Below are 26665 nucleotides of genomic sequence, written 5' to 3'. Positions count from 1 at the left end.
GAATGGAGCATCCAAACCTTTGAAATTCTCTCATGGCTCATTTGTAGGCATCTCACTGCATCCCAGTGAGAGTGGATGAGAGGGATAATTGAAAATGGGACACGTGGGCATCAAAACAAGCAAAATGACCCTCTCCTTTTCTTTTTCTTCTGGTTCACGCTTCAAAATGAAATCCCAGGCTGTCTTCCAACTGCTACTCAGAGCTGTCACAGAGAAGGAACACGTAGAGAGCACTTAAACGACTGACTGACCTATTTCCATCCTTGTCGGTGCTGCTGCATCTAAAGCCTTCATTCTGAATTCTATGCACATATGTGCACACGTGCACAGCAATTTTCGTGTATACTCCCATGAGGAACTATTTCTAAAGTCTAACCTCAGCTCCTAAAGGAGCTCTCTGTTGCCTCCCAAACAGCTGTTAACCCCATGGCCTAAGTGCTCTCCTTAATTAGATTAACTTTTGGGAGGCTACCCTTTGGGGGAGACAAGGAGAGCTTTGGCTCATGGACTTGTCTTCTCTTGTATCAGTTCTGTTCTTATTTGGATGTTTGCTCTATATCCAAGGAATTTGTATACTTTAAGAGAGATACTTTCATCCCTTTTAAAAATGCAAACACACAAAGCACCGCTGCATAGTGAATAAATCTAAAAGCATGTAAATAGCTGCAAAGCTCTGGCAACTGAATTCATGTGCACAGCAGAAGACGACTGAAAAAGCACCCAAGTGGCTAGTCCCTTCCCACAGCACTCAAATAAATGAACCTCCAGAATGGCAAAAGGTCTCCAAAACTGAAGGGTTCTCAAGTCCTCCCTACCCCTTCTGCAGGGCGGGGGGGGAGCGCTTTGTTACCCTATATGGCTTCTGCACTACTGTATGTTGCTTCCCAGGAAGAAGCAGTCACTGTCTTGCTGATCTTGGCTGAACTTCAAAGATACCGAAAAGTTAATTGGATGAAATGACACTTCCAGAGAAAAATTTTGTGTGAAAAGACATTCAACAAAAGATTTTAATGAAATCTCTAATCCGAGGCACTGCAATACAGAGTGGCAGCAACATCCTTGATGTTGTAGTGGAACCAATAACACTTAGGAGGAAACTTTTCTTAGTTGTTGTTCCTCCAAAATACATCCTTCTTATGCTTCCCTTGCCCCTTTCAATTAAAAGGTTTATAAAATAAGAAATGAAAAAAAAATGTTAATGAAGGCAATATGGGACATAAAAAAAAAAGATTCTTTTTTAATATGGTCACATTATCCTTTATTGGCTGCTGAAAAAGGATGAAGTAAATGTTGTTTCATTATTATTTCTTGTTATAACAGTGCTCTGACACCAGTGAGTGTAATTATTGCATCTGCAATTTTGTATCATTCTCTCAATAAGTTTTCTATTTCTGCTTAATGTGTTTTTGTATAGAAGGAAGCCCTGGTCAGCAGGGTGCCAAGTGCTGCAAAATGCTGTTGATCTTTTGAGGAGTAGAGAACACTCCGGTAGGAGATTTTTAGAAAGCTATGCAGACCTGGACCACAAAACTAGACTTTGAGGAGCTCTGAAAATTATGATGAACTTCATAAGATTCACATACTCTGAAAAAGTAAGGGAGACCCTCAATTCATCTAGGCTGACTTTTTTAAACGATGGACCATTCAATGACACCAAGCTTCTACAGACACAGCCGTAAGGGAGGAAAAAGTTCGGTCTTCATCTGCAGATCTTGAGATAGAAATCTGCTACTTGCTTTGGTAGCTAGTTTCCCCATTTGAAACATTTACTTTCCAATCTGAAAGTTTCACTCTTCAATTATTTTTGTCATATGCTCCTCTGCCAACGTTTTCAGCACCTGCCTTCCCCGTCTGACTAAATGCGTGCATGATGGTCATATCTGCTTCCTATATTAAATAGAATTATCTCATTTATCTTGCACTACAAGATAGGCTTTCCACACCTCAGACAGATCTTTGCCTCTCTTTTCCACACTCCCATTTTGAACCTCCCAAAGCAGAGTCAGTGCAACAAGGCGTATTAGCTAGGTGAGAGTACAGGATTAGCTCAGTGACTCAACCGAGCTCCTTCTGTATCTCAGTATAGCCCGCATGCATATAAGCCTCCCTGAACTCTCAGGAGGATGTCACACAAGCCCAGACTAATAAAAGGTATCTAACAGTTACTCCGCTCAGTGTTTCCACATCAAATAGTGGCAAACACAATAGCGGCAATGGCATGTCAGTCTGGTAGAAGAAACCAGCAAGCAAATTACACCAACGCAGACTAGCAAGCAAGGAGAGAGAATGCCGCTCTTTAGCAAATGATCGGCCACGCTCAGAGCAGATTTTAGTTCTTACATTCTGGCTCTGTTTATGCCCAGGCATAAAACAGAGTATCAAACGTTATTATGATTCTGCTCCCCACTATATTCCCAAAACTTTCCTGAACTCTGTCTCCTCTCAAGGAGGAAATTCTCACTAATGGCATCTTGTCATCTCCTACTGGAGTTCACGTTTGGTATGTCCAGTGGGTGATAGACATCAAGTCCTTGTCTGCCAGTTACAAGGTAGCTAATTCTTCAGCTCTTGTTAGCAGGTTCTGTCCCATGACATGTTGCTGGAATCAATGGGAATTAGGCACAGATTACCTTTAAAAATATGCCCCAGAGTAGTTGCAGTCCAGGTACTCAAATTAAAGCAAGTGTCAATGGTTGAAAGGTAATTTAAGTGCCAAAATCAGTACAAGAATTTACACTAAGTCCTCTCTCAGGACTACACCTAGGCTCATAATTCAATTAGGTATTACAGCACTTAAGCCAGACCTTTGCTCCTAATCTCTGGGCAGAGGATTTGGTATTTTAAAGAGACAAAAAAGCAGATGACAGCACTTTCCCTTCAGTTCAGGTCTGTATACTGAAGGCCTGTTCTATACTAAATTTTCAGGAGATTAGAAGACTGAGACTCCTACATACTGCAGTCACAGAGGCGTGTTACATAGGCAAATGCCCATTTAATGATACCACTCCCCCCCCCCCCCCCCCCCAAGATTTTTTTGGCTTTTGGCTGTTTGGGTTTTTTTAATTTGGGATAAAGAGAGTTCTGAAAACAACTCAAAGCATGTTGAGCTTTCAGGACAACTGGAAATAGTCTCCAGTGGAGCCTTGAAACATGCAGCTGTTGTGTTCTTGTTACTTACAGATCTAATAATTTCTTGCAGAGACCACCAGGATCTTATTTGTGATGGCATCAACTGATTCTGGAAACATGTCTTCATGTAAAACTACATCCACTTATGTGCAGAAGAACTACAGAGCTAGTTCTAGAAATCTGCCATTTACCAGAAAGCCTTCTGCTTTTGTTTGTTTTTTTAATTGATAACCCACAAGCACCCAGAAAAGTCCTATTTATTAAACAAAATTTTAGACAAAAGGAAACATTTCAAACTACATATGCCAAATATTTATGTGGTGTTTTGTTGGGTTTTTTTTTTTTTAAACAGATATAGAAGCTCAGGATTCCAGACTGTTCTTGGGAGCAGTTTAACAGTCTCAAGAGAAAGAAAAAAAAAAAGACAGAGAGAGAGATTGGCAAGGCATAATTCTGTTCTGCAGCTGAATACTCTCCTCCAAATTCCATTCCTCATATGCTGTGTGTCCTGAGATGCCCCATCCTGCCCCAAAACAGATCCTTAGCTAACAGGACAGAGGCAGCTGCTCTGCTCCTAACACTGGTGCATTTATGCCCACAGGCAATCCCTTGGAAAATTTTGCTTGCAGCTGGTTTAGGGCAGCTTGTCCTTTGGACTCATTTGTGGAAAGGAACAAAATCTGATGGCAGTAGCTGTGTTAGGAAGCCAAGCTGTTATCCCCACTTGTGGGTCAAAACTGGGCGTCTGCCGTGTGGGAAATGAGAAATGCCAAAGAGGTCACCAACACACGTGCATCCAAATGGAAACAAGAAATAAAACTCGAATCAAAAGAGAAAGCTTCATACATCTAAAAATCCACTTTGCTCTCTATTCCGCTTGCAACACAAGTAACTAGAGCCTTTCCATGGGATCAACGAGATGCTACAAGTTTCAAAGCCATAAATTTCAAGATTGACTAACTATTTTGATGTCTGATTTGAGACACGCTATAGAAGGGCTGTATGTTTTAAAAACCTGCTAAACCCTCTTCATCTGGACTCCAGAAGCCTTTGACATATATCTCAGTGCCAGCAACTAAAACTTCAGCACCTTAGAACCACCAGTTACTTATGAAAACCTGAGTGCAAGCCTCCAAATCCGGCACAGACCTAAGGCTCCAACAGGATGTAGTGTGAAAGGCACGGGAGCACGTGAAGAGCACAGAACTGATGTCCAGGCTCCATCTCCCTTGCAGGTTTCCTGAAGTACTGATTAAGAAACACAGAATGGTATAAAACAAAGCTCTTGATATCAACCAGTTATATTAAAGTAGTTCCAATCATGTAAATGACCACTAGGCATTTCTAGTGTATTTTATTGATTTATTGTTGGCAGTAATTCTAATGTGCAAGATGACTTCTTCAGGTAATTAAACAGCAGTATGAACACATATACAGGGAGAAGTTTAGGTGATCACTTTATTAAGATGACCAAAGACAAAATATTCTGTTCTTGACAGAACTAAACACCATCTTTTACCTTGACCACTGGTCAAAGTCACACTGAGACTATTTAAGAGCTCAGAGTTTAATACAGTTTATGTCCCCAGATACAGGAAAATACAGTATTGTTTCCAGGACTAAATAAGAGAGACATGGACTGTTTGAGAAATCCATTTGTAAAGAATGGGCCCACACTATTTTCTTTGTTCATGTCAGCAGCTAGTCATGGACTGCTTCTAACTTAATCAGTTGTTTCCACTTCCATGTTCCAGACTTTTATTTTACAAGTTAGAGATTGTATCTTTTCGATAAATAAAAAAAAAAAATGTTTTTTTCATGTTTGACTTAAAGCACTATGACATAATGAACTTAACTGTCATTGAGGAATCTGCAGGTACAAACCATTTCTGATCATGCCAGCAATGATCAAATGGTCAAAGCTGACCATCCTCCTGCTTCCACAGACCTGGAACAACTACAGGGCTGATACAGCTTCAGCCCAACAGCTTCTATTTAAGGCAAGTGTTCAGGGAGGCATCAGCAAAAGTTAACTGGATTTTCTGAGAAGCTATGAAGTTTGATTTTGTGATGTTTCTTTTTTACCCTATTAAGCTTACACGATACCAAACCATAAACCCCTCTGCATTGGACAGTTGAAAGAAAAAGCCTCTAGCTTCCACCGATTCTAATGGAATTTGTCATTTGAAAGAAAGAAATTCTCTCCAGAACTCATAGAATACTTCAATCAGATTGAACAGTTATTCGCAGTGTGCCCAATTTTTCCAGTCAAACAAACCTATAATTCTAAGAAAGACCAAGAGACCATCGGGTATATGGGCTTCTTGCAAAAGACAAATATCAGCATTGTACAATAGTTTGAAAATCATATATTTTAAAGTCAGAAAGACCTTACCATGATCACCTTTACTGATCTGCCATTAACACAAAAAGACGTCCCTTGAAGCCATTCCCATCCACAAAAAAAATCCCAATAAACCAAACAAAACACCAAACAGATCTTTTAGGAAAATATTTTGATTTCAAAACAGTTCATCAGGGAAAATACACCAGTGTTTAACCATCCCCTCAAGGACTTGAAACTTCATTTCTTGAACAACAGTGTCAATATAGTCTGCTCTTTTATGCCCTCCCCTGTTATACTGAAAAGTAACCTTCATGTTAATCCACATTAGTATATTCCTTATGTATATAATCAGTCCATGATCTGAGTTGAGAAGCCACACATATAGTCTCAGATTGTCATTCATTCCTTTGCCTGCTGTCTGTTAATCTAAACAAACTGACTCCAGGACTGTCTTGTCACATGGCAATTTTCTAATTCTCTTATTCTTGCAGTTCTTCAGAATGGGTCAAAGCTGTGCCAAACAACTCTTTACACATCTATGGACTGCACTTGTCTGACTGGCTTTTGAAAAGTTGGATTTCTGAATATTCCAGGTAACAAGTAATCATTTGAGATAGATCTACAATACAGAGAGCACAACTGAGTGATGACATGGACTCAAAAACCCAGGGTTCTTAAGGAACAGAATATTTATCTAGACCTTTTCAGACAGGAATCAGAAATAAAAGTCTGAGATAGATTCACTGTTCAATATTCGGGTTGGCTGGATCAAGAAAGCTATGGTTGTCTCCTTCTCCAGCTTCAAGATGAAAAAGGACTTGACTGAGTTCTTCTGAGGTAGCAGTCATTTGACTTCCATGGGAATTTATGAATCCTCGACTGTGTTGTTACTGTTAACAAGAGCTGACAGTTAAATGCATTTCATTAACAGAAACTAGAATGAGAATGACAAGACTTGAGCAGATCAGATCTGTAATTGAAAAGGTGACCAATGTAAGGAATAAGAACTGTCTGTTAGGATTGCACTTGCCTCTCACCCATACCAATAACAGCATATCTCCTGGATGTGACCTGTCTGTCTTTTACACTAGGTAGCAAAGCATCAGCAAGATGGAGATGTCAAGAACAAACCTATGCCAGCATCAGTTCCTCCTTGCATGTCAACAGCAGGAGTAAAAGTAAACGCTTACTGGAAGAATTAAAAAATATTTTAGCAGCCAAAAATGTACAGAACATTAACAAAGGCATAGTAGAAAGTAAAGAAGATAGACTGGCAGTTTGTCAATTGATTCTTTTCGGTCTTGGAAGAGCAGACAGACGATCTGTCCAAGGACAACTGCTGGGGTACAAAACTTGCTGGGAGTGCTTGCATGGTATCGATATTCTCACTGTGTAGCTTCCTCACTAGCCAGCATCGCCAAAAGATTGACTGGGCCTTGAACATCTGTGGATTTCCAAAACCTACTGAACAAACCTACCTCCAGATGCACAAAATGACAATTTAATCCAGATGTAAAACAATGGGTAGAACTATAATACTGCTCAGCTGCAGCAGAATAATGAAAATCCTAGTGCTAGAATTTAAATGATGCTTAAACTTGGAGCTGAGTAAAGCTCTACAGTTTTGCCCAAGGAGTAAAGAATAGGAAAACAGAAGAACATCTAAAAGTAATCCATTCTGAAGAAACACACCTTTTGGGTCAATCTTCCTTTGCAAATATATTTTGTCACTGAAAGCTCCTGTCCTGGGTTCTCCAAGTTTAGAGTAGTCCTACTACCAGTTGATATATGAAGGTTATTCAGCCTGATTGTATAGTTAGCTATTGTGTTTCCTGCCACCAACCAGAGGGGGGAAAAAAAAAAAACCCATAAAACCATAAAAAAGGAAAAAAACTACCACTATTCATCCTATTATATTTAGTACTCTGTCTTCCCCTGCTATAACAGCTTGCTTGATTGCCTTGTCCACCTGCTGTGCCACACTCTTTCAGCTCTGAAAGCACTTTGGGAAAGTGAGGATCATTTATGATGTACTTGTACAGCACCTAGCAGAACAGGATTGTGGCTGCTGGTCAATGCTGCAGTGTCAATGTATTATCAATCATCTGAACATTCAGGCTCCTTTGAAAACCTATTTCAATTCAAATTAATATACAAAATTTATTATTAATAATACAAAATGTGACCAGCCTGAGAGGCTTTGCACATTTCTGTGACATCCTCCTTTCAGTTCTTGAGATTCCCAAAGATACCACAACCTTATCATAAGCTCTTTCACAATGCAGCTCGCTCGCTGCTTTGCACAGGATCAGATCACAGCTCAGCCCACTTTATGAATAGAGACTGGTCTTGTTTACAAGAAAAGCCCATTCTCTCAGCCAGCTGTTAACTCAGCAAATGAAATGCAAGGCCCCTGCCTCCCTTTCTTCCCCTGGGCACGGTGCAGAGGCACCATAGAGGGGTTCAGGCTTTTCCTAGATCCAAAAGAGCTGGCAGACTCCCAGGATAACTGCTGCATTAGCCTCAGGGTGTTGGAAAGCTCCAGTCCTTTTGCAAGCATTTGGATGTCTGAATGGCGGTGATGAAAGGGAGGGGGCAGCTAAATCCACCCCCCCACACACCACCACAGCATTCCAGTATTATTAGAAATCCAGCTGTTCTCTACAAACAAGCAGGATTCATATTCATATTTTGGTTAGAGACAGATGAAATTGCCCTTCCCCATCCATTATCATTGTATAATCTATACAATTCATCAGCTCAATGGCCGTGTCAGTAAAGAAAAGGGAAAAGGAGCATTAGTATTCAGAGCACACGCGCCACACAAGGCAGCAGGTTTATGATCTGCGCAACCTGAAATAAGCACTTCTCCTCCCTGGGGACCTGGGTTAACACCGAGTAGCTGCACGTTAAGTCGCATATACTTCTATTAATATACATCCTTTCCAGTCTGGGAGGGGAAAGGGGCAGAATACCCGTCCCGTTCACACTGGCAGAGACGGCTAACGTTTTTGTGGCTCAACACTGCACGCCCAGAAATGTCACATCCCTTTGTGATCCCAACTCCTCTGTGTTGGCAGAGCGCTCTTCCTCCAGCTCTTAGGCACCAACCAGGCAAAGCCATCAGCTGTCAATCAGCTGTCTCATCTGCCTCCTCCCAGACTACCCTGACGTCCCCCCTCTGCCTGGCGCCAGGGGCAGCAGAGAAGTAATCTGCTATGAGATTAATTGCTCCCTCTACCGTGTCAGCGCAGCTATGATGGTTTCTGTATTTATAGGGAGTGGAGAGAGAAAAGGATTTTGTGAACAGTTGTTCACCATGTGCACGTAATGGGGTATAACAGTTCCATGGAAACAGCTCATTTCCAGCCGCTGACACCATAAAGCCCTTGTTTTCCTGAATGGACACATTGAGTCACCCAATGTGGTACCAAGTAGCACAAATAATCATTTGCTGCTGTTAGCAAATAATAATCCTAAGAAAGAGATTATGTAGGCATGGTTGCATTTGAACACACCAACAACCATCCAAGAAATCACGGGTTACCATTGTCTTTCATTTCCAAGATCCCTGGAATAACTGCACAACAGCAACCTAGATCTTGGGCTCAGACTTCAAAATTTCTTTAAGCTCATCTACAACTAGGCTGCCACTAAAAAGGGATCCCTCTCTGCTCATTCCTCCTTCCTGTCTTGGTCCCATTTTTCTGGCTGCACAGGGAACGATGTGAGAACTGTTTGGTCAGGCTGGATTTCTGCAGTATTGGTCCTTTTCTGGCTCACAGCACTGCCACACAAGCACCAGTCCTGGCAAAAAGGAGATGGCAGGGATGCACAGCCGGGACAGGAAACAGAACTGAACCGCCCATTTGGGTACCAGCACACACTTTCCTTAGCTTAAAGCAGCTGTGAAACAGCACTCTCCAATTTCTCTCTGCTTCAGCAGAAACATCTTGTGTACTAGTAGCTAAATAAGAAGTTTCCCTTGTAGCCACAACCTGAATTTTCAAATGAGTACCAGGACTAGTTTTAGAGCTCAACACCTTGCAAGCTCCTGAAACTCAACACGTAGCCATGTTTCTTTTGGGAGAATTCACCTATGAGAATTAACCCAAGAAAAAAGGTATCTTCTCCAAACAAAGAAGAGGGAGCACCACCACTCTGAACCTATTAGAGATACTTTACTGCAATGAGTGAAAACAAGGCTCTTTACATTCCCCAGAAGTGATATACATCCTCAGATTATTTAATGTTGTTTTATTAATACAATATTGGTTTAGATAATGGGTGTTTATTATTTAGATTTGTCTCAGGATTATTTTCATGTTACACGACACTGCCCTTAGGACTAATATTATAAATTATACAGCAAGCTGCCATCATTTTAAGTGCTGCAATTTAAAAAAAAAAAAAAAAAAAAAAAAAAAAAAAAGGAGAGAGAGAACAGCTGTCATCCAGGAAAAGAAAACAACAAAAAAAGCAACCTAAACAAACATTCCCTTAGGCTGCTATTGTTTTTCTAATAGCTTGGATGGGATTTTCCCCTCCCCACCCACATAGTGGCAGTTGGAACAGGAAGACAGGACTTTCTATTAATAGGTGATAAATCCTTCCCTGGTGAACTGAAGGTGAGTACCGAACCCCTTACTTGTATAACATGATAAAACCTGACTAGGAAGGGGACTTTTGCAGAGACCACAGGAGTGATCACCAGTTGCTGGTGATCACGTGTAAATGGGTGCAACTTCAGAAAATCCCAGGACCTCTGTCCAGAAAGCTCTTCAAAAAGAATTAGTCCTTTGGCTGCCTTCCCTGACAGCTGGTGAATCTGTAGGTCTAGGTGAGCAGACGTTGCTGAAATGGGGTGGGTGGGAGAGGGGAAAGGAATGTTAGTTATACTGGAAAAGATTCTGAGCTGCTGTTTGCCCTTATTGCAAGAGACACTTCTGAGCTCTTCCCTGAACTAGACCTTCAGCAAAGCAGCAGTATCACTAATTTCATTTGGGGGAAGGAAGGAGACAAAGCCTTGGGAATCAGAAGCTGGATCATCCCCATTGCTGGCACCTACACAAACACTTTCCATACCAAAGACCATCTCCTCTTGGGATAAGCACCCCATGGACACCTATCTTGCCGATTGATACTGTCCTGAAACCTCCCCTCTTTCAAGGCACTTTGGCACAGCATCCTTATGGCAACTGCTGGCGTGGGAGGATCACTTGGTGCATTTGCAGCTAGGTGCAACGCGCGTGTAAGCAGGCTGCTGCCTGAAGACCACCAATAAAAAAAAAGCCAGTTACAGGCATGCCTTGCACCTGTCACTGGAAACAGCTCAATAAACGGGCCCAGCAGATGACACTTGCGAATACACGGCGTATTTCTCGGGTTGTGTCACAGCCGTAACTTCCTGTGTCTGGCAAATAGCCTTTTTGCAGCAGCCCTCCAATCTTTTGTATCATCTCCTAAATGCCATGGATTGGGGCCTGGCAACTGCTGTGCCAGAAGTAGAGCTCAGCTCGTTATGACATTAGACAGAGACCAACTCAGCGTGTTTCTCCCTTGTCTCACTTGCAAAACTAACAATAAAGCACCACTTTGATTGCACGGGTATGTTTAAAAATATCATTTTTCTAAACAATACCACTTGGTACCTACACAGTGCCTCAAAACCAAGGAATGCAACATGACTTTTTACACACACTAATAAATGTAGCTCCACAGCTAATTTTAGATGTAGGAGACCTAATTGTTCCTAAATGGCAGATGGGTAAACCAAAACAAAGATCTACAGCAAATTGGCTTAAGTTTACTAAGTCATTTGCAGAATTAAAAAAAACAAAACACAAAACCAAAACAAACAAAAAAACCACTGGAGACTTTGGTCCTTTGTTTCCTGCTATGAACAAGAACTCAAATCACCAGAGGTGCAAGCCAAACTTAAAGAAGAAATAAAAAAAGGGAAGAAAGCCTGATATGTTTTGTTACTTAAGTGTAAGTAAAGCTCAGAAACCCAGATGGGATTATTCAGACCTAAAAATCAGCTATTCAGGAGAGGAGGAAAGGGAACAAACATTTCAACCAAACTGACATTAAGACCCCTTTTAATTACAAATATGTTCTAGAAAACAAAAACATGCAAAAAATAAAGACAATGAAGGTCAAGAATAGGCCCCTACAGCAACTGACAGACATAAACGGCACTTAGGTACAAAACTTTGATTCAGTTGGCTGGGATTCATGAGTTGGGTGCTTATTCTCTGCATAACGGCTCAAAGGTAATAATCACAAATGGTGCTATTTAAATGGAAAATAAATAGCCCTGTCTCTTTAAGGACATCATGTCTCATTCTCAGTGGAATAATGGCAGATATAAAAAAGCTATGATTTCAATATTTCTCATTACGACTTCTCTCCGTGCTCATCTAAAAATAAAAGGCTACTCTGCAGTCCCAGATCAATCTAACTAAAAGAGTAGGGTTCGCTTACAACAACAAAATAGCAGCTCTGACACTAGTTACATATTCATCACATGTGAAAATGGCCCCATAATGCTGCCTTCAAATCCTTCCAACAAGTTGTATTAAATTAGGTTGGGTTCAGATTTTTTTTATTCTTCCACCAAAAGCAAAATAAATATAGCTTTATTTAATGCTACTAAAAGGTACAGGTTCAACTGGAACCCCAAGGCATGTGGCTTTGTTGTTAAAGCACATATACTGACTCTATTGATTGGTGCAGTCCTCTGTGCAAGAGAATTTGTCACATCAATAGCAACTGAAAAATACTCAGGAGCTGTAATATGGTTTAAATGAGCAGTTACCACATCAATATAAAAAGCATTTTCAATGGCAGCAGATAGGAACCCTTTTGCAAACCTAGCATTTGTTTTAAGATAAAGGATGACAACATTTTTACAAGGACGAATTTTTTAAGTAATGGTGAACAAAACAGCAACCGCTGTAACTGTCTTATGATCACAGCACTCTCCGGGCAATAAATGCCACAATGGAAAGAAAACTTCCAAGCAGGAAAGGAATGGCAATGCTACAAGCCAGGTGGATGTAAGGGCCAGAGAAAACCTCTGCTGCTCACTTGCTTCCATCGTCTTTTTCCATTGCTGCTGCCTAGAGCTGCAGATCCACCTCGGACTTTGCTTTCCAGGGCCCCAGCCTGGCACACTGCATGAGCTGGGAGATCCAAAACAGATGCAAACACACGCAGGACACGGGAGGAGGACAACACTTAAATTTCCTGACCTGTCATCAATGCTAAGCCAGAGCTGGGGGAGGAGAAAGCTTCTGCCATGCCTCTCCCCCAGCCGCATGGGAGAAGGTGATACAAGGAAATGGCTATTCCCTCACTGTGGCAGGTCTCTGTCTGTCTGTCTTCTCTCCATTTTCAGGGTGGTTGGTTCTGGCCACAGCTATGTTTTTAATCCATCAGGATGTCAAAAGACACTGAAGGAAAACCACCTTGGATTTCCAATTTTGAAATTGGAAAGGGAGGAGGAGAAGTCAGCTGCCATCACTCTACGAGGGGGTCAGTAACACACTCCGCACCTATGGCCTGCCTTTCCTGCAGTCACTGCTACGAAGGGGAACACCATTGGCCTCCACATGAGTCATCAGCCCCCAGCTGATACTAAATGTAGGCAGCCACAGAGAGAGGCTCACCGGCCTCGATAGCAAGCAATCTAAATTAAGATGACAAACAAGGTGCAAGACAGGTCCCCTGAGGAGTCCATGAATCATAGAATCATAGAATCTTTAAGGTTGGAAAAGACCTCAAAGATCATCAAGTCCAACCATCAATCCGACACCACCAGCTCACAGCAGGCTGAAGTGGGTGATGCTTCCTGCACTAGGGCAGGAGCTGAGCAGCCTCAGGCCAGAGGAGACCGACAGCATCAATGCTTACCATCTGAGGGCAAACTGGAGAAGTACTAGGAAGACAAGTCCACAGCACATTACTGTGCAGACAGAAATTCTATGAGTTCAGGAAATGTCTGAAATTAAAATGACTGGAAGCTGGGAACATACATGGGGGACAGCATCTTACAAGCATTTCCTGCTCTTACAAGGAGAGCAGCACTGTCCACTGCTGCGTTAGCAGATGCTGGGCTTGAGAGGTCTGACACAGCACGGCTGCTCTCACAGACCCACTAAGATGTATGGCCTCTGGTTTGCTCACAAGTGAATTGGAAAAAAAATAAATGGGAAATTCATGGCAAAGAACAAACCTATGTTTTGTGGGATTGAAAAATCTCTGGTTTTCAATAATAAGAAATAGTTCTATATTTTTAGGGGATGGAATATCCTTTTTCTGATGGTTTTTTTTAGAGTACAATTCTCTCTCAATCACATCCCTTCTTCCCTTGGGTTAATGTACAACGGACATTCTTGTCATTCAAGCAAAAATCCCACTAAAGAAGACGAGAAGCGGCATGTGCTGCAAGTTTTGAAGGAGATGAGAAATTTCACACTATCCTGATATCTTCTGGGTAACTGCTTATTTTATGATGACTAATAGGCAATTACTATGGTAATACTGCAATACAACATGTGTGAGGTTTGGGAATGAGAAATTATAGGTAACTACTTTGGACTCATTTCTATGGTAACAAAAAGTAATTGTCATTAAATACCAGTTATATTGCGGCTGTACCTGGTAATTATAGATTTTTTTATGCCTAGTAACATAAATAAAACCAATAAATTTATTCAAAAGGTCCATGATTGTTTACTTATACGTTGTTATATAGAATACACAATGACATACGCCTAATTAGGAAAAATAAACTCCATCGAGAGTTTCATCTTGTCATCTGAGACGGATACTCTGATTTTCAAGTCAAGGCAAAACCTGAATTTCATATGCATTAAACGAAACTAAGGAAAAAAAACCCCACCCCATCAGAAAAATAGGTGAAAAATAATCAAGAGATATTATGCAAATGATGGTATGGACAAGACTCGCCATTTCTCACAGCTGTACAACTGCTAGTAAGACCCACATAACACGTATGTATGCAGGTATAGGTACATCCCCCAAAGTGATATTATCAAAGATCAAAATCAGCACTCCTCAGTGTTACAACATATAGCTCTGATATGTAGCTAAAATAATTTGGATGAAGTCCATATATGCTTTTACTGTCAAAAGATGCCTCATAAATTACATGTGAAGACAAATATTGAACTTTTGACTATTTCTAGAGTCACAGAAATAAAGTCCACAAAAACCTATTCAGGATAAAGCTCAACTATGTCATCTAGTCCAAAGTCTAGCTTTCTGTTTGTATTTCAGACTCTTCAAAAGATAACTTTAAAAAAGGCCAGTTTTTAAACAAATCATGCCATTAAACAAAAACAAGAGAAGATGTTCCTTTAAAATTATCCATATCAGCATTTTATAAATGTTTCTCATGCCTTACCAGCTCCCTTTTTTCACTTGAAACAATTTGCCAAATTCAACTCACTTCCACAAACCATTTCAGTCCTTACAAATCTATGTTTCTGAGGCAAAAATACACCATTTGTCCATAACATTTCCTCCCAACACAGCTTTCATTGCAATATGGACTCTGACACTGTTTATGGTGAATTTGGCTTTCCGGTCTGGGTAGGACTGGCCTCCTTTCCATCAAACAAATTGCTTTGTTAACCCCTCACACAAGCAAGCAGCAGAGATTGTGTTGACTTCAGAAATATCATACCTGACAGTGAAACAAGAAAGGATTAGAATCAGTGTGTGCTGCCTTCTCCCCATTCACACAAATTCTTGCAGTCCCTACAATCAAGCTAGAAGGGTATCGTAGTGATGACAGTTCAGAACATTTCAGCTAATTCATGGCTTTAATTTACTGAAGGCTGATACTGTCACAGCTAACCAACTGAGGGCAACAGAGAAACGGCAAGGAATGGGAAGCCTTACCGGGTCACGCAACAAAGCCTTTAGAGAACGGTCAGGATATTTCAGCTGCCTTGTCATGGCATTTCTGGGATACCTCACTGAAGAGCTGCCCAGACTAAGAAACACATCTCTTTCGGTGCCAGTATAGGGTTTCATCTTCGGAAGGCGAGGCTGACAAATTGGAACTAATCTAAGATGGTGTGGTACAGTCATCTTGCCTGCAGGGACACATTTCAGCATTCAGCTGCAGAATGCCAGCTTAAGAACAAGCTCTCGATAAAGGAAAGTTCAGGCCGAGCCTGGGGATGCACGACTTTTAAATCAAGAATACGGTTTTTTTCTTAGTCCAACCCCACCTCCCTGAGGACGAGAATAAGTTCAGAAGATGATGATGCTATAGCACAAATAGAGAGAGAAAAGTCAAGAAATTTCTCTTCCCAGCACTAGTTTTATGGAGAAACTCACTTTTTTTGTGTGTGTGCCATGTTCTTTCACTAAGCTAAAGATCAAGTCACACACCATCCCCAGCAATAGAGGTCTTTCAATTCAGGTGAGAGCTGAGGACAAGTTACCATCCAGAACAGAGGGTAAATTATGCTGAAGACTCACTATTTTAGCTAGGTCAACCGATGACATCTTCCTGGGCAGTTTAATTTACAAGCCCACGTGGCATAACTTTTTCTACACACTGTAACTGCAAAGCCAGTTACATTTAGAAATATGGTAATACCAGGTTTTAAAGATGTCAAGAAAGGGACGAAGCCTGTCTTCCTGTTTTGGGAGAGAGCCTACATCCTTGACCACAGTAAACAGCAGGTACCTGTCATTATTCTGTATGTTAGAAAGAGTTGGGTATAGTCGTGTGGCAAGAAAAGGACTATGGAAGCTTTTTTTCGCTGAAGAAAGAGTGCAGTGTAGTAGCCATCCTCACAGAAGGGTACGATGCCAGCAAACAGCAGCTAGCACTGCAAGCAGGAGCAATCCCGATTAGCCATTCAGTACTTTGGCTTGCAGGTGAATTCACACTCTGAGGGCTCCACTTCTCTGCACCTAACCCCTCCGACACTTGCACCTAGCCGAGTCTGATCTATTGTAGTGTGGTTTGCCCGTCAGTTTTCATTTCTCAGCTCTTTTCAGAAAGAAACAGGTGAAATCAAAAATTGAACATTCTGATTTTTAAGCAGTCAGTCAGGAATGTAACTGGAAATAAAGTCTAGTAGAGGTAATTTCACCAACTCTCTTGGTTTCTGGATGTAAGTTATAGCTATTAAGAGAGAGAACCATACTAGTTCACTCCCTACTAAAAGATTTATGCTCTAAGATTACAATCACATTGCAACTTTTGTCCATTTATTTTTGAAAAATACTTTTCAAAATTGTGGATAGAACTTCCAAACATTCTAAATTAGAGGGGATGCTTAACTACCCCTTTAAGTCACACAAGGCACCTTATCTTTTCATTCCTAACTGCATGGGTCCACAAATACACTTCTTAAGCTCTTGAATATTCTTGAATAAATCAGTAAAGTTTAGCACCCTGTTTCCATGCATCTGGGCATTGTTGTTCATTTCCATGACCATTTAGTTTAGAGCCGCCTGAATGTACACACGACATATCAATAACACAGATGTGTCTGTGCCGTTAGCACTTGTGCGTTACAGCTGTGATATTAAACTCACTTGTTGCTGGTTATGAACATTTCACCACAAGAAAGTCCCCTTAGAGTCACAACCCATTTGGATCTGTTCTCTTGAGAATGAGAAACAGTTTATAGATAATAGATAATTCTTGGCATTATTGTTGCAGTTTTGGCTTAAACTCCTAAACCTCAGTTCACAAGCACTCAGAACAAAGGAACAAGGATTTTCGGAGAAGAGCGCAGGACCCAAGCCCTTTGTCAAAGTCCTGCATCTCCAAAAATGACAATGAAGAAAATCCCATCAGCCAGCTGATACCATATCATCCTGTGTAAATGAAAGGTTAGTTCCTGTTTTGATCACAGGAGAACTAGTATATCCCATTCCCTTCTACAAGAACTGCTGATATACTCAGGCTTTTAATGGTGCCCACCACACCTGGGATTTCAGAGGACAGCAAAAGTGCATCCGACAGTATACTTTGCCAATTGCACAAAGCTGTGTACTGGTGGGGTAAAAAAGAAATCTCTCACACACTGGCATGAGATCAATTTACAAACTCAAGCATGAAGTTTAATTACCCATTTCATTATCTTAGCTTGCATAGCTCTGAATGTGAACCTTCAATGAACCAAAGAAATAGTCACTAGCTGCTGCTTTGAGAAAGAGGGAGATAACAGGAAGTAGAAGTTCAAATGCCTAAACCTGCTCTTGCTGCATATGGCACCACACAGCTTGTTTGCAAAAGCAGAGGGATTGTCCCCAGCCAATAGATCTGTGTTATACCATGCTACGTGGAAGACTTCTGAAAGTCCTATTTATGTGCTAATCTCAACAAAGACCAAAAGAGATGAAACAGACTTATCAGGACAATCACATAGAAGCCTCAGTGTTAAATTTTCAAATAGTAGCAATTGATCCTTAGAGATTTATTTTTTTTTTTAAAATTCATCCAGTAAATTCAAGCAAATAAATTGTGATGTGCTTGCGGATTTTGTACGAGCAGAAAATAAAGTGTTTGCTGTAAATTATTCACTCAGCACTAGTTAACTACAACGCCGGCACATTACTAGGCTTTTTAATATTCTTCTCAAGACAATAGGTAGCATTTTGCTTATTACCCTCATTATTAAGTTATTAGTTACATTAGGCTTTTTGTAAATAAAGTGAAGAATTGCAAGAAAATCAAATGCTTTTCCAACTACTTCATTAAAAGTTCAGGAGGGTTGAAAATTCTGCACATCACAAAAGGCTAAAACAATAGTATACCATCAGGCTCAGCAATTCCAAATGAATTCACGTGCTCTTTCATAATACCTGGGTTCCCAAAAGGCTTTTCAAGTTATAAGCCATATGCATGTCTGTAAAGCTGCATGCCTCTCAAAAGGTATAAATAATAGTGCAGGAGAAAAACCTACAGGGCAAGTGAATTTATGGGGGAAAACAAAAATTACTTAATTGCAACTGGAGTTGCCTACGTGCAGGGTACCTGGAACAGCATAAAGCAATGTAGCATCAGATTTTAGAGCCATTATAGGGCTTTATTCCTGTAAGGTGACATAACCATTATGATAAATTCCTAATGCTGTCAGATGCTACTACTGCAGTATCATTCTCTAGCATTAGATTTGCCAAGAGTTGAGGGAGTATCAGTGTAGCTGCAGGGAGACCACGTGTCCTCGGAAGTTTCACTTATAAAACATGTATATAAGCGTTGTGAAATCACCCACGCGATTCTCTGCTATTTCAGTTTAGTAAGAAGCAAAGCACAGGAGGACTAAGAAGCAGATATCAAAACAATCGACAGAGACAGCAGCACCATTTTCTGCAACTTCTAGCTACTTCTTCAGTGCTCTCCTCATCCACACAATAACCCAGTCTTATTCTGCTTAGCAATGCAATATCTAATTAGATCAAAGCTCAGGGTAGCCTGGCTACAGAGTCTATTGTGTTATTTAGTCTTGCGCTGTAAGCAAAACTACATACAGTATATTACATTTCTCAGGGGCTTCTCCAGAGAACTATGTGGTAGATGTAATTGCCCCCACAAACAAATCATCAGCTAATCAACTGCTTTTCATTATCACCTCCAGCAGCACATTTATTTTGTAAATAAATGCATTAAGAGCAAACAATTTTAGGGAAAACAAAAGATTATCTGAATATGTTCTCAACAGAGGAGGTAGTAAAGTAGTAATTCAAATACTAAAATGAAGCAAAATTAGCATAGGGTGGAATGATTATTCCATTCCATGTATCCCTATCTATTACAGTACAATAATAGACTGAAATCTGTGACTTTAATGGATGATCTGGGTAGTTGAAGGGAACTGTGATTGACTGACACATTTACATAGAGGCTGATGAGCAGCATAATGAATGCATTTATAACACACAGCTAAGGTCTAACTCTAAGCTGACTTTAACTCCCACACCTAGAGGAGGCTTGCAGAGCAGATACCCTGCTATCTTGGAGAGTTGCTCTCTACCTCCTGAAGCAAGCAAATCAAATTTGCCATTGAGCCCCATTCTTCAACAGGAACTTCAGGAAATATACAGCCACATGAGAACCTCCAGTTTAAGAGGAATGAATTGAAATGAACCATATAGGATTCAGTAACAAAACAGCACAGGATGTATAAGGTAGATATAACAATATCCAGATTCATACTCCACACCATACCTGTAATTTCCTAGGTATACTCCATCAGGGTTGAGCATGGGGGCAATCTTGAAGACCAGGTGGTCTCTCAGTACTTTTGCAATAGGATGCTGGCTCACAAGGAAATCAATTATACCTGAGAAAAATGAAAGAGGAGTTTGAAGAGGGTGGTTTACAACATCAATGATTTCCAGATATCTATCTAAAATTTCACATATAAAAGATTAGAATGATCATTCCTCTTGGTTCCTGGCACTGCTCCCGCTTCCAACAGAACAAACCACTTGTAATCACATAGCACCTGCCACCTTCTAAAAACTCTAGAAATAAGAACTTTAAGGATAAATACCTTAGTCCATCCTCATAATACAAGTACAGTATAGCTACATTATCAGACACAATCAAGTTTCCACAGAGGGAGAAGTTACTGCCCGTCAGCTGAGCCACAACAGCAAAACATTTCTCCTCCTAAATGGTGAAATGAAGTAAAACCTGTTAGTTTAAGCCTAGTACCTTACATACCCAGCACACATACGTGGGCATGTACTGCATCTCAGCTCATGAGTGGCAATTTGTTCAGCTGAGGCACCTCAAATTTGTTTGAGCATATGCCCAGATCTACCCTTGACATAAGAACACAGAGTTCAGATCATCTACATGCATAAGGAGGTATAAAATGCCCCACTAAAACTGGGAGAGTTACATGAACTCTGTACCAGGCACAGGGAAACTGCTGGATTGATAGACTGGAATTGATAAGGTCAGATTCTTCACTTGCTCTACACTCATAAAAACTAGGAGTAACTCCACCTCATCGGTGAAGCTCCTTTGATGTGGAACCAAGGCAAGTGACAGGGGAACTGTATCCGAAATGCCCTTCCTTTGGGCACAGTCACAGCACCAGACCCTGCAGGAGCTCCTGCCTCTGGGTCCTGTGCTCAGGGAGCGACTAAACATCTCCTTGCTCCAAGGCTGGTGCTGGGGCAGGAGGCAGGCAGTCTGGCAGTTAAATTCATTGCTTATTCCTCCACTGAGTTGGTACTGACAGAAATAGCTTCCAGGGAATGAATGTCGAGATAAATTGAGTTCCTGTGTAATCTCAGGACACCCACAGATAGGTCATGACAATTTGCTATTTATTGTAAGGTCCATCCTGTGAAGCAGGAACCATTTACTGAATTTCCCCAGAATAAGTCAATCACTACGCTCTAGTAACAGGATAAAATTATGCAGAGAAAAATTAAGGCTGATCATCAGTAAAATTTCACTAATGGCGAGCTCTATTAGACTGTGGAATTGTCTCTCCAGGGAAAGAGCGGAACCCCGTCATCAGAAAGGTTTAACGTTGGACAGGGCAAAGCCCTAGGGAATAGATATAACAAGCAACAATTCAGTGTCAAAGAGATGGCATGGGCTAACTAGCTGACTTCAAAAAGCTGACTTTACACCTGATATTTTGTGATGCAATCAAAATCTTTAGAAACAAACAAACTAAAACCCAGATACATGCCAGGTTAAACACATTTGTTTATAGCTTGGCTGAAACACACATTAAAGATGGGACCAAAATCTCGCATTCTGTACAACTCCTTCATCTAGCCTATTTCCTAAGGCCCATTTTGTATTTCAAATACTAACAAATCTGAACCTATGCTGCTGTTGGAATGAATTCTAATTTGCTGAGGCACACAGAGAAAAATGAGGCTTCTGAAATGTCTAAGATGATCAAGGTATAATTGACTCTAAACATCAGCAATTTTTTCATCTATCAGTGACTAATCCTGAAGAAGAGAAAGTCCCTTTCTGTAACCAGGTCTTCCACTTGAGAAGAGACTATACCTGAATTTCTGAGGCAAATTAGCATATACATAATTATATTGCTCAGGAAATGTTTCTGCAATTACCTCCTCCCAACGAAGGAAACTGAACATCGATGTGCTTTTTGGCTGGCGGTGTGTCTTGTGTTCATTATACAACAGCAAGAACACGGAGAAACGACAGGGACACAGTTGGATCCTGAATAACCAGGTTTCCTAACTATATGCAAACATGAAAGGCTTAGCTATGTTAAACTGCTGCTTTTACTGTTTTCTGGCAGTGTCTAAAACGTAATCCACAGTACGCACACCTGGAGGGCTCAAAACTACTTAAAGGGATACAGTCCCACACTTAGTCCATGGCTTCTCGAGACACTATGCTGGTTTTAGTTTTAATGAGCTTGCAACTAGACTCAAAACATCACATCAGTTTGTGTTTTCTAAAATACTTGGAAGAGATAACTATTCAGAAATCAGTATGTCCGGAACATACTTTATCCTAGGTCAGGTATGAACTTTCAAAGCAGTCACAATAAAAGTGGCATAAAAATCACATTGCGTACACAATCATCACTTCACCAAAGGCCTTGGTAGAACAGTTTTGCTGTGAGATCTAGCAGTGCACCAAGCATGTACTTGTGACAGCTCTTCATGCAACAGGGAGGGCCACAAATACCTCGGGGATAACACGACTGTTTTTAATTCAGGAGGTAACACCAGAGCCCAAACTCTCAGAGCTTTGCTCTGGCTGTAACTGCACCAGGGAAGAGGCTTGTCCAGGTCCTGCTCATTTTGCTCCTGTTACTGATGCAGCCTCACTCACAGAGCTTGGCAAAGGCGTCTTGGCAACTAGAAGCTACAGTTTTCAGCTTCACACGGGGAATTGTTATTCCCTAACGAAGAACATCCTGCGATGTGTATAAACATGTAATGGGTGAGCCTCTGCTCTGCACGATTCACTGTTGCACCAGGCATACCAGGCTAAAGGGAGGAGACTAACCTTGGCCACCCAGCAGCTTTGTGGCAAAAGACACCCAGCCTTCCCCAATGTACCACAACCTGTTATGGGGTGCTGCAGCCAAGTTCACCCAGTCCAAAAGAGATTTACTGCATTTTCTTATTTTGGAGGCAATTAATTAAATCTGAAGAAGTCTTACCCCATGATAAAAATACAAAGCAAGAGTTAAAAATAACTGACTCGCATAAGTACAAGCTGGAAGTAAAGGCAGTTCCCAAAGAATATAAAAGAAGCATCAGATGAAAGCATACATCTACATATACAAACATCATCATAAAATTATTGTAAACATCCAAATAATCAATACAATTAGCAAATAGCTTTGTCTTTCAGAGGAACCCAACAGTCTCTGGATCAATAACATTTAAAGTGAAAAGACAGATAGCGGACTATCAAGAAAATACCATCGTAGAGAACTTGGTCCTCCTGTTAATAAATCAATACAAACTAAATTTTACAGCTTCTATAATCAGCAAGAGACATGTCAGTGTATCGCATTAGACCAGGGTTAAGAATTTGGCAGCAACCAAAGCCCATTTAATATCATTTACTTCAAGGCAGACATGGCAATACAACAGATGCCCTAATTTATTTGTTGATCTTTGTATTAAAATAACAGTTTGCTGGTAAACAGGAAGGGTAATGATGCCAGTCACCCTTGTTAGTGGCTAATAATTGCTTAATTTGTCCACTAATTGACCTATGCTACTGTTGAAGCACTGGATCGTGTTGCAGGGCATGAAGTAAACAAGGCCACTGTAATGTTACTTTAGAGAATGACTTCTGGAAATAGAACTACTTATTGCTATAAATTTTCTCTTCACAGATGAGCAGATTAATTGGTCTGCCAATTAGTCTGCTATTAAAGGAAAAAAGGGCTGCCCACAGATTGGTTGGATCTTCGAACCACAGCCCCAGTTTGGGTCAAATGAAATAATCCAATCTGAATCAGTCACATCAGCTATGAAAAATAAGACAAGTATTATTTAAAAACAAATCTCTGTGGCTGGAAATCAAGGAAAATAGCCTGATAACTAAGTATTAGCTCTTCAAGTGACTTTAAAATAAAAATGGAGAACATGATGGAATGGGTCTACTCAGGCACATCACAGTATGGAAAAGTTCTCCAATTAAAAGAAGCAAAACAATATAGATTATTTTTGTATCATCCTTTCTGGAAAGTAATTAAAAGAATTATTTTTCAAATAATAACATGTAATTATAGATGCTGCCTGGAACCAGAACAGCTCAGAAATCAGCATTCAGCCATGACATAAGCAGCAGCTTATCCATAGTCCACTAAAAATCAACCAAAGTCTTTACATTAACTTCAAGAAGCTTTTCATATTTATGAGGGAAAGGAAAGAAAGAATCAAAAACTTGGAAAAGGGAAAACAATGCCGATAACTGCTAGTCATTTGATACCCAGGCACAATGGCTGCAAAAATTTTAGCAGTTTTTACTACTCTTTCTTGGTAAACACAGCTTCACTGAAACGGTGCTAAATCAGGACCAAATCTCCTCTACTCCGAGTCACTTTTCTGTCATTCTTCTTTCTCAAGGCTAAACCCTCTTTCTCAAATTTCTCTTGCCTTCTGCAGCTCAGCACCTCTCACCTGCTCCAACACCAGATCCTGAGGCATCTCTCCGCCCACCCCAATCCAGCTCCAATTACCTACTGGTGCTTCACAAGCAAGTCAATCATTCCCTCTCTCATAACATGTCAAAGCAACCTTCCCTGCTCACATGATTTCTACTGTTCTGTCTAGGTGCTTCCTCAACCAACTGCCTTAAACTCCGTTTAAACTTCCTGCCGTCTCTAACATGACCTCTCCACATTTGCTCATTCCAAAGAAAAGCCTGTCGTATCCCCTGTTTCTCCATTACCACATCCTTTCACTCTCAGTCTGACAATATGTTTAATTGTATAACTATATAATACATTTGCCCTGCTCCTTTTACTGAAAATCAAATCACAACAGAACCTAATGCAATATGGCAACTGCTAATGCAAACGTATCCTGGACTCTGTCTAGTATATGCCAAGAAAAAAGTGATTTATATTTTCAGACCCATTTCCTAGCACTGAAGAGCTGCTGGTATCCTGCAGTCAGCTCACCATAGACCACAGGTTAAAAAGAATGTAACAATTAGGCTTTAACAACAATAGGATATGTCCATTGGAAAAACAAATACAAGGGAGTCCTGAATGCGTGTGCATATATAAAACTATTGAAATGTGCTGTTAAAGGATACTGAAACCAATGTGAAAGACGGTCTACTTACACTTGTTTGCAGAGCAGGAAAGCAAAAATGTGGGGTTGAGCTTTTTGGAGAGGTTTTTGAATGTGATGGTGAAAAAAAATATGAGATGATAGGGCCAAGCAGCTACAATATTCTATCTCCACAGAATAAGCAATAACTAACAGCAAGACACTACTGTGCCACCATTTGTCTGTGAAGGAACTGTCTTTTGGCAAAGGGGCCCTTTTCTGTTCAGCCTTTGCCCATACTCCTACAGCTGCAGAAAAAAAACCCCCAAACAAAACAACAAAACAAAACATGAAAAAGGCAGACGGACACTCTTCTCCATCCCAGCATAGTGGGAAAGGTGTCACACTCACACTGAACCCCACTCAGCACGGGTCACAGCGATGCCGTGCCAGCAAGTCTCTACAAAACGTGTATCTGTGCTTTCAGTGCAGCCCTCATCACAGGCCGATAGACAGAAGTGATCCCCTAGTGTCTTAGCCTGAAGTGTTTCCAATATTCAACACAACAGCAAGGGGCGGGGGGGGGGGGGGGAAGGCATGAGAATGGTGATAAATGAGTAGAGCTGACTCACAGCAGGGTTATTGATGTGATCTAACATCATGCTGTCACTGAAATTATCCCTACAAAAGATCATTGCATAGAGTGATCCATAAGCACAAGATCATCACAGACGCTGACTCTGCTCCTTCTTACAGTGCTGCTCCTCCTCTTAATGTGTAAAAACAGACTGCCACACTCATCTGGTTTTCTTTTTTTTTTTTTTTTTTAACACTTTTTAGAGAAATGTTTATTGGGAAGGGGCATGGGGACGCACATTGATTCTAACATCAATGCAAAAGGAATTTATAGATTGTGAATGCTTTATTAATTGGTTTCCTTGTCTTTCCAAAGGGAGCTTTGGAAACCATGGCAAAAATGAAGTTTATTTCATCAAAATTGTAAAACCAATATGGGTGATGAAGGAGCGCTGCGAAACTAAAACAGGCACCTGGTTACAGTTTTAGAAGAAGGAAAAATTGTTGCCTGAAGTATATCAGTCAACAGTTTCCAGTTGCCAAACCTGATGTTTATCTGCATGCATATGCCTCTCTCTGAGTAGTTACTGCAATTAAGTGAAAGTGGGAAGATCCAGAACACTGACTGTTTCTCGTTAATTCCCTCTCTGGCCATCCTCAGTACACATAAAAGTGCAAGGGAATTGCTTGCACTCAGAGAGGGATGCAGTACCACGCACAAAACCTTACTGAGTACTCTTCACACCCTATGTTTCAGCCCAGCCTCTGTTCCTCCTTTTCGTCTATGCAGGTGCTCAAATTTCATCTAACCTTCCCCCAGCACAGGCTCAGAGGGTACCTGCACAGGCCTGCGGGTGCCACATGTTGAAAAACAATCAAGTTCTTAGAAAATGCAGAGACGTCAACAATTTTCCCAGTGGTTCCCATGGACAGGAAGCTCTCAAGGGAGATAACAGCTAAACACCACGGTTAGCCGTGACAAAACACATAGGAGTCAACCAAGGCAGGTGAGACTGTTCAGAAGGATGCTGTAGGTAAACCAGACACATTCCTGGTTATGGTTCATCTAAAATGAACAGAAAAGGAAGGGTTGATTGATTCTCCTGGAATACCAAAGCCTTTGATTGCAGATCAATTTGTCTCCAACTAGACAAGTAAATATTTCAGGACTAAGTAAGATCTCATTGCTTGAGTGTGGTTGGTTAAAGGCACCCCAAAAAGTGTTTAGGCCCCTGTGGTAATTTCAAATTTTTTTTTTTAATCTGCAACCATCACTGATATTGTAAAAAAGAAAAAACAAACAAACAAAACCAAAACAACCCCAAACCCAAACACCCACACCCCCCCCAACAG

General features: G+C 40.8%; 1 protein-coding gene across 2 annotated transcripts in view; it reads right to left on the bottom strand.

Moving 5' to 3' along the window:
* AGBL4 (AGBL carboxypeptidase 4) overlaps positions 1-26665 on the bottom strand; it is a 950709-nt gene that overhangs the window by 179663 nt on the left and 744381 nt on the right. For both annotated transcript variants that reach the window (XM_075759445.1, XM_075759446.1), the window contains exon 8: positions 19710-19824. In XM_075759445.1, the coding sequence (XP_075615560.1) occupies positions 19710-19824 (115 nt within the window). The remainder of the gene's footprint in view (positions 1-19709; positions 19825-26665) is intronic.

Source organism: Balearica regulorum, chromosome 8 (genome assembly GCF_011004875.1).
Source record: "Balearica regulorum gibbericeps isolate bBalReg1 chromosome 8, bBalReg1.pri, whole genome shotgun sequence".
NCBI classification, from domain to species: Eukaryota; Metazoa; Chordata; class Aves; order Gruiformes; family Gruidae; genus Balearica; species Balearica regulorum.
Note: the sequence above shows the minus strand (reverse complement) of the source record. Positions and strands in the feature narration are given on the sequence as shown.